The sequence below is a fragment of the Pollachius pollachius genome (assembly GCF_949987615.1).
Source record: "Pollachius pollachius genome assembly, chromosome: 5".
NCBI lineage: Eukaryota > Metazoa > Chordata > Actinopteri > Gadiformes > Gadidae > Pollachius > Pollachius pollachius.
The window spans coordinates 15,734,346-15,744,246 of NC_136938.1; the positions used below are offsets into that span (position 1 = coordinate 15,734,346).

The following is a 9,901-nucleotide window of genomic DNA, read 5'->3' on the forward strand; positions in this document are numbered from 1 at the left end:
AACCAGACATCACTGCACACACTCAGGAAGATCTCCTGCATGGCAACATGGAGCACCAGCGTCATGTATCATGTCTAAAAATGGCTATAATCTGCAAACCTTATGTTACGACCCCTCCTGTGGTGTCCAGGGGGAAGAGGGGAGCAACAATTAATATTAAACCGGGTGTTTAAAGAACGAAAGAGTAGCAGGATGTAAACCAATATACCATTTATTGCCCATAAATGAGTCCTATGTTCGGACGGAAACAAACAATAACAATATCCCTCCACTGAGGGAGCAATGCCACGACGAAGAGCACCACGTAGCTCTGACTCGCGACCGACGGCGACCCCAACTCTGTTCCCCTATCTGGCCCACTGGCCCCGTCTGCTTTCATCCCTGCAGCTTTGTAGCAATCCACCTGATTGCTGAGGGGCTACAGGTGTGTCTGACCAGCCCGATGGGGAGGGTGGCACCTGGAACAGTACACAAGACAGCAGAGGAAAAACACACACGTAACACCTTACAATAAGCTCGCTTTCAACACTACAACCCTGCATCCTTCTTGGAGGAGCCCATGTATTTCACAAGTGTGTTTATTTGCATGTGTGAAATCGTTATGGCTGGTAACGTGTCTAGTTGTCTCATCATTAAGTTAGCCTTGGAGGGGCTGGGAATGTCGGCAGGAGGACTAAAGTGGGAAAGCATTTATATTAATTTGATACAAAATCTGAATCAATGGCTTGCATTATTAATGCAGAAATGTAAACGATAAAGTTTCAAGCCACTAAGTAAAACAGGACAAGATTGTTCCCCTTTTATAATTTCAAAGGAAAAGGGTTCGCTGAATGGCCTACATTTCCCTCGACCCATAACCCTTTAGCTTTAGCTCACAGGATGTGGGCTACAGCTAGGGTTAGTTTACATGAAGCAACCTTTCTTGGATCTCCATAGCATAGTTTAGCGGACCCAGCAGTGCTACTAAGATATTCACAGGAGTGAATAAAGCATACAGAAGGCTACTTCAATAAGTTTCTTTCTACAATGGCCCATCTACATTGAGTTGATTTGAAACCTTCACAGACACTTTATTACAGGTGACTATTGCGGACCGAGTTTGTGTTCACCAATTATACACTGATTCAGCACATCCCCGAATCCAGCAACATGATTGGTCGAAACAAACATGAACAGACAGAAAGTGAAACACCTCGTTGACCTAGATCTGAGCTTCTCTAACATCAGAATTGAGATATTGATCTGAAGTCGAAATATTGAGAATATTTCCCCCATGATTCCTAACTAGTCTTCTGGATTTTCTTTAAAGTTCTGTCAAATGTTTTTGAAGAATAATAAAAAATCACTTTTATGTAATCTAATAACAGGATGCACAGCACATGAACTAGTAATGTTCCCTCCAGTACAAGGTTTTCACTAGGACTCCCCCTCCCTTGTGGAAATATTTACTATAGTCTCTGCTTCTGTGCGTTTTTCGCAGAACAGATTTGACCACCACAAGTTTATGTTTTTGAGCTCTATTAAATGACACTGTGTAAAATGACACAAAAAGAAATCAAGTACTACTTCTGTGCTTCTTTGCTTATTCAATATACAGAACTTAAGTGTGAAATTAGAACACCACATGTGTACAAATGAAAGTCTAACATTGTTAAAATAGGCTTCTTTATAAACACACGCCATCTATATATTTTTTGCTGTTGCCAACATCCGATCCTCTAAACAAGTACTCCAAAAAAATCTTTGGTGTTTTTTTCTAGACATGGGGTTGTTCCCAAAAATAGATTTAAAAAAACCTCCACATCAAGCTGAAGCCTGAGTTGACTTTCATTCGTCAATATTCTGATCTACTCTTTTATGTATCATCCATCAAAATCACCCCATCAATAACACAGTGAAAAAGAGAATGAATATGCATTGTGTTAGTCGGATTGTGGCAGAGAGAAAAAGCTCACAGCATCGTTTATTTTCTGCAGTTGAGCAAGAGGTAGTCATGGCGACGTATGCTGTACGATGTGTCACGTTGAATCATTGGCAGCTATAGCCTACATACAGGTAAATTATGAAGCCTAGCCTCTCAACAACAGAATGGTAGTATTATCAAGATCTGTAGAAGTACATTACATTCAATATTTATAATAAATTTCTAATTAACATTCGCCTTTATGTGTGCAGGATTTTTTTTCTGATCTGGATTTAATGTTTGTATTTGGAACAGAAAAATGTTGGATTACCATAAATTTGGACACAAGCCTATGTTGAAATAGGCATTGGAATGGGCCCTTGATCAAGTGTCTAGCACCCTAAATATGAAGAGCTATATGCCTGATTCCATCTCACTTTCAGCTGCCTGTGTTTGTCAGCTGCCTTGTCCCCGTCTATCTTTTCACATGGATGCCTGTTACCTTCAGGACCATGCAATGGTCCATCTGATAAGACTTATGTAAATGAGCAAGCCATAGCTGCGCATATATTTAAGGTGCTTGGTTAACATTAATCGATCAACCAAAGTCCAACCAAACCTACAAAAATATAAACTAAATTGCCCTCAAGCGGTTACTACTTTGAATTGTTATTCTCATAAATCAACATAAATTGACATAAACATAAGCATGTTAAGAAATATCCGCGAGTGTTTTATTGATTCTTTGCTAAACTAAGGCAGAGAGAACCTCAGCGTCAGCTACATTGCTCTAGTCTGAATTTTGTACTCCTGGGGCCAGTTGCACCAACAGGGCTTACAGCCTGGCCTTAAACTAAGTCAGTCGTAACTTGCAGTTCTACATCAGACCTTATTGTTACACCGGTTGCACCATCTAGGCTAGTCAAGAGCAGGTGTAAGGACAAATCAAGGCCATATAAGGTAACAACACAAATTAAAGTTAATAGATTTTTGTCCTTCGCATTTGATTTAATTACATTATTCTTTCTAGAGGAGGAAATTCATTGGAATAATTCATTTGTTTTATATATATATATATATATATATATATTTGGCATATGTCCTGCCGACCTCAATAATAATTTGCAGTAAACTCAATGTACATATAACTGCATTGTTGAAAGACAAATAGATCCTGATAGGATTAGAAGGAAAGCACCCTTATCACGACATATATCTTATCTATATAAATATTATTAGAGTATGATCTTCATCTAAATAAATGTCATGAAAATGGTTCAAATGTCGTATAACCCATTACATAAATCAATAGACAATAGGGCCTGCTCAATCAAGAAAGCAAAACAGATGCCTACTTGTGAATAAGGTAAGGGAAGCTCCATACAATATAAAAATCCAGCAGAGAAATGCTAGGTCCCTGAGGTTCCCACCCTCACTGTAATTGTTCTAGTGTTCTGGTCATATATTTCCTATCAGAGATCTATGTGACCAATATAATCAAAACTACAGAGGATACGACAGCTTCTATCACAATTATTGATTTAGTTCCAAAATGTGTGGGTGCACGATGTAAGCGGCAGATCCTTGGATCCTTGGATGGATGCACTCACTCACTTGATCTGTATAGAAAAATGATTCCCCCTGTGAAACGATAATCAGCGCCACCACTTTTTACACTGCTGCAATGTAACATTTATATGTCAGAAACATGTCTCTTAGCGGCCCCCTGTCAATCAAGGGTCACAAGCCAAGCCCTTAATCCTAAAACATTTCTTATTGTGCAGAAATGGAAAAGTTTTTTTATTTGTCCACTTCACCTCCCAGATCAACTTAACAATTCACTTTACAAAGAAGAGGGACAGAATCTCGTGGACCGCCCAGGACTGGACGTCACACTCACGACCAGGAGAACTTCACAAAAAAAGCCATGTTGGAAACTCGACTGACCTTGAGTCAGTGCCCACCGGGGCTTGTGGAGGAGGCAGAGATGAGGAAGAGGATGTTTCAACACATCAAGGATAAGGTTGTAGAAAGCCTTGAGTAAGTGGACTTCAACAAGAGGGATTACAAGACTGTAGGTATGTTTGTACCTACTCCATGCTGTTCTAACACTCCTACATCCATCTCATTCAATCCAGCTCCAGAAGCATCACAGGTAGAATAAATGTGTTGATACCTTACCTCTCCATGCGGGTCGGGCTCCCTTGTGAACAAAGGGTTGGCGGTGTATTTTATTTATGGTTCAACAAGCAACCATTTTTTTTCCCACTGCATCCATACGTTTTTGTAATAGTAATATTGAACGGTTTGAAACGAAAATACAACGATGTGTTCCCTCTCTCTGTGAATCAATAAGCTCTGCCAAGATGAACCTAAGTGGGGGCGAGGAAATGTTGAGATGTGGCGAATCTTTACTCTTTGAAATAAGATGGGTGAATTTATTCTTATAATAGATCACATCATTCAAACGCTTGGCAACTATAGATACAAAATTAACACAGTTTGATAAGAAGAATTTGATGCACTATTAAAGGAAAATTGCATATGTCATCTTCAAACACGACTTTGAAGCAGCACTTTCAATGAGGAGATAAGACAGCCTGGAGCCATAATGTTAGGGTACAAGTATTGAACGGACACATGCAGTGTAATGCGGGGATGATTATTGTGAGAAGTGAAGCGAATTCAACTGAGATGGCATCTTTTTTAAATGTTAGACATTCTCGGATTGCAGGGCTGCTCCTATTAACAGCAATGCTTTCCAAAGGACTTACGGAATTATTTCACAAGTTTCCAACCCATTTCAGGTATTGGAGCAACTTAAAATTAGTTCTAGCAATCAAAAAATACAAAATGAATTTCTCCACATTACAATTCCTCGTACAAATTCCCTTTTCCCTCCTTCATAGGGCTTATTCTGTTTCTCATCGATTGCTATGTACTGACACTGAACATGCAGTAGTATTAAGAGACTTTGGTTACACTTTATTTGAAGGTACATTTGCATAATCAATGTGCATAATTCAGCAGTTTTTACAGAATCAAAAAATCTAAATTACTTTAGGTCAGGCGTGTTTAGGGTCTACCAAATATTGGGTCATTTGGATTTACGGTTTAGTCTTCACAATCTTTTCAAGGCTTACCAAACTTTATTTTCCATCTGCCTAAAGGGTCCTTCAGGTATAAAGATTCAGCATGTCAAATAATGTCAAAATTCCAAATATGAGATTTCTTTGGCAAACGCGGTGTGAGGCGTGGCAGTTTAGGTTTGACCACTAGTTATAGCGTCCCCTGTGGTCACAGCGATACAATCCTTTTTGGAGACCTCCTTACTTACTTGTAACAAGTTAACATATGACTATTTAACTCCAAGATGATGAGGTTTGGAGTGGTTGATTTCAGCATTTACCCATTAACCTTGAATATTAAATAATAATATTATAAAAATCGTAGGATTCACTCACTTCACTAATATATTAACATTCTTTGCCATTTGATATGTTTTTATACCTATAAAACTGTAGAATGAGATAATTAAAGAATATGAAGCAGACAAATAATAGGATAACAATTTAGTGGCTTGCTTTGCAACCACACCAATAATCTCTTTGGGAATGCAATGAATATCCAATGAATGCAATTAAACAACATCATTAGCATTGTTTCAAGGCCACTGGAAATAATAGATATCCACCGGCTGTAAAATGGTAAACCCTACAGGTAATAGATTTTGATTCAGTTGTTTATGGTTTTTGAATGATCGATTTTTTTCCATCTTGGCATAAAATAACATACCTTCCCAACCCCCTGATTTCAGAGTTTATGCTCCAAACTGTCAGATATCCGAGTGTGAGTGGATCACCAGATCATCTCCTAAATGTAGCCTTGCCAAGACCATCGGAACTCTGGATTGGACTTGTCAGGCGCTTGCATTTGTAATCAAGTATGGATTCATTCAGGAATTACCCATGCCGAGGCAGATACCAGTGAATATAAGGAACATGAAAGACGTAATTTAAAATAACTCATATTGAACAAGATGCTTTGATAGTCACTGCACGTAAAAAACACCTCAGGAACGCTGCTGGAAAAAATCTTAGCGGACCTCTACAAGTAATAACATGGGCGCCTTTGCATAAGTTGCCAATGCTGTTTGTCAGTTCTACCACACAGTGTGGTATGTGTGTCAAAGACCGTTGAGTAAATGACAGTTTATGGACAGAGGGTAACTAGGAGCAACCAGGTCGTTCATTATGTGAATAACTGAGACAAGGTTAGGTGTTAATTATTAATTAAACACAGATCTTGTATTATAAATCCAAACTCCTCCACTTACTTTTTAGTACCGTCAGTGTGTAACCATTATGATTGTTAATAGTATAGAATAAGCGATGTTGTAAGCCACCATACAAATGGCATCCACACATCTGATCGCTCCCAAGTGCTCCTGTGTCGGTTCCCTGTGTCGGTGCCCTGTGTCGGTTCCCTGTGTCGGTGCCCTGTGTTGGTTCCCTGTGTCGGTGCCCTGTGTCGGTTTCCTGTGTCGGTTCTCTTGTTTTAATATTCTTTTTTTTTTAACAGCCAGTTGATTCATTATATGTGTTAAAAAATCCTGTCAAAACAATACACACACAAACCTTTTCGGTCAATTAAAGGCTGTCACATATAAGTGAGATCATCAACATTCATTTCAGAAGAGCAGGGGCCAAGAATGTTGGGCCTTGCATTATTATTTATTTATTGAGTAATAAAAAAGCAAAAAAATAAAAGAATTTGCTATATTTCAAGTTGATCCCTCCATATGATCATTCTCAAAGTAAGGCCAAATCAACTTTTAATGTTTAGTCATCTGAACTTCATATGCATTCATATTTATTATGCCATGTCACTGACCATGGTGAATTAGAAAAGATTTATACAATTAAAGTTGCAATGCATAAAATCTGAACTAGCTCGTAGATAGAATAAAATAATCGTATCAACAATATTACAAAATAAAACTTATTTTCTACAAATAAGCAATACTGGCCAGACTATACCTCTCTCTTTGTTTTCACGAATCGTAATATTGACACTCCTAAAACCCCTCCCACCCAAGTCACAGCTGAGCTACGCTAGCTCACATCACACAGAGGCACAGCCAGTCAGAGTGGACAGAACATTGTTGTTGAGGTTTCTTCCTTTTTTTTTGTCGAATTCTGAAAGAGTCCCGCCTACTTAATTGTGTGGGGCTGATTTTTACAAATTTCAACTCAAATGGAGGAAGAAATGAATTTGCAAACATTTAGGGGTTGTAGTGAAATGTAAGTGAGACCGAGAATATTAGTAAATTAATGTGTAAAGAATTGCAATATATGGGCATTTGCGGCGACAGGATGCGTCGCGACTTAAAAATGTATAAGAGAAGGGGAGTAAAGTAGGAGGGCAGTCGGCCCACTAGCTCCAGAACCCCTGGGTGGATTTTGACCTTGCGCTGCAAACAGTTCAGATTCTACACCAAAGGTCATCAAAGATCTAACTATTTCAACCTTGACCCCTGTTGACACTGACCTCCAGATGATCTGAAGTAATTGAAATGTGTCTGTGTATTACAGCAAATCAATGTAACACAAATACAAAACTTAGCTCTTTGCTTTAGAAAGTAAGGTCTTTTTTCTATTATACATTTTTTTACGGGATAGTTTGTATAGTGTCCACTTACCAGTCCATCACAGGTACTGATAGCAGCTTTTCCTTTACCAGTGGACTCGTCCCACACCTCCCCAAAGAAGTGGCACAGAGAGGGGATGTGTCTTTGAAGCTTAGCCCCATCCAGGCCACCGTACCTCCTCTCTGTTAAGTAGCCAGTGGCCAAGAAGCGGGTGTTGAGGCTGAGGTTAAAGTGCAAACTATTGCCTCTGTGCAACAAGTGGTAGAAGAGCCGCTCTGGGCTCCTCGTCTTCTCCAGGACATGTCGTCGCTGGACGCGGCTCCCATGGTGGGGCAGGAAGTTGGACAGGAAGTGACCTTTGGCGTCCACTCTTGTAGGGTTGACAACTTCATATTCTGGAAGTTTCTGTGGAAAACTCCCTGAAAGAGTTATAGAAGGGACAGAAAAAAAGACAAGTTAATCAAAGCTTATCTGGCGGTGAGGTGGAAACTAGCTATATAGGAAACTATAAAGAGGACTCATCATCTACACATTCAGTTCAGCTATGCCGACAATATAAATAGTATTTACAAATGACCATCGCTATGCCAGCCTAAAGGAACAGACATCTTTTTTCACCATCCCAAAAATACCTCCCGTACTACCTGATCAGAAGTGGCTTTATTTTAGCAATAGTCAATCTTTCCCACAAAATGACCCAAGCAATTGTGTACATTTGAACTTGGCTCTGAGATACCATTACAGCGTGGATTGAATAAAAAATGAGTTAAATTAAATCAGTTTAAATTGTATATGTAAGTGCAATACTACGTATTGCAAAGAAAATGGCGATGAAATGGCTAATGGAAGAGATGGAGTTTAGTGAATAGTGTAATGTCAAGAATTAGCTATTTTAAATCAAGGGCAAGTGCTGGGTATGGGTCCCAGTGGAGGCATCCAAACAGCCCAAGTTTGGGCTTCAGTGAAGGTAGCCACACTTTTCCCAGTGATGCTCATTCGTCTCGAAAACTTTTTTATACAAAACCCTTTTAATCTGACTGAACACACCATCTTATCAGCCCAGTGCAGGTATGCCTGTGCTTGAATACTGAGATGTTGGAGTGGAGTTCATCGTTGAGTGAAGGAAGATAAGTAATTCACGAGCAAGGCATTTGTCTACACATTAAAGTGTTCTTTGTATGAGCATGACCTAGTTCTACTGGATAAATAGCAAATCCGAGCAAATTCCCTCCCGCTTTTGACAAGACTCCCCTTTGTACACACAAATAGAAAACATAGAAAGTTTTTGTTATACTTTAAACAAGGAAAGCTAACTTTCATCCAACTACATGTTCCAGATAGAATAAATGCAATGCAAATATTGTACGTATTCATATCAATAAATGTAATATTTAAATTGAAGACACAGTCTCTCACATCACAATATTATATTTTTGTCTGCCCTATAGTCTGTCTGTTATCCGGAGAAAATATTTCATATTACATGATACGTGTTTTATGTCATATGCATTTTAGGCAAACCAATTTTGGCTCCTTTCTATCTTGGTATCTTGCATCTTATGAATCCTGCCAGTTGTAATGGGAGTAATGGAGTTTAATGCAAGGAATAGATATTTGTGAAGTTAAGTTAATTATTATTATTTGATTGATAAATAGAGAGAGAGAGAGAGAGAGAGAGAGAGAGAGAGAGAGAGAGAGAGGGAGAGAGAGAGAGAGAGAGAGAGAGGAGGGGGGGGGGGGGTGGAGAGGGAGAGAGAGAGAGACTTCGTTTCACTTCTTGAAACAAAGAGCTGGCGAGCTGCCCATAGTGTAAGCGTAGCTTGAATACTATGTTGAGTCTAACCCACTTGGCAAAGAAAGTGTAAAACCAGCTTGGAATAGTTTGAGTGCAGATGTGCAGACTGTGTGCATCTGCTTCTCCGCTCCGCCCTGACATTGTCATCCATGTATGTATAGTATAGTGTCCATTCATGTTTGCAAATTAGACTTTATTGACCAAGGACGGTCTGGTTTACCTGATTTGTGGATTTTGGTGTTTTCCACGACCGAAAGAAGACCAAGTGCGACAAAAAGGTGAATGAGAGAAAAAACTAGTCCAAGCCCGGTGTTCAAGTAGATCGTCATGTCGAACCGTCAGCCACATCTGAACAAGATCACATTAAGACCAAGCGTGTAGCCTTAACTGAACTATGAATTATGTTTGGCTGCGTATTGCTAAGGTTCACAAATTCACGGATATATCAGATGTCTCCGTTTTCGAGGGTAGTCCATATCAATCCGTGGAGATGGTTTGATATTTTTCGATTTTGCTGCCAATGTCTCGCTTTCAGTTCATGCAGTTGTAGCCT

At 39.3% G+C, this 9,901-nt stretch overlaps 1 protein-coding gene across 1 annotated transcript in view; it reads right to left on the bottom strand.

The window, feature by feature from the left end:
• adamts7 (a disintegrin-like and metallopeptidase (reprolysin type) with thrombospondin type 1 motif, 7) overlaps positions 1 to 9,678 on the bottom strand; it is a gene marked incomplete at its 3' end in the record, with an annotated part of 100,288 nt that extends 90,610 nt beyond the window's left edge. The window contains 2 exon segments of the mRNA XM_079736330.1: positions 7,605 to 7,972; positions 9,569 to 9,678. Of these exon segments, the coding sequence (XP_079592456.1) occupies positions 7,605 to 7,972; positions 9,569 to 9,677 (477 nt within the window). The 5' untranslated portion in view covers position 9,678.
• Positions 9,679 to 9,901: the final 223 nt, after the last annotated feature.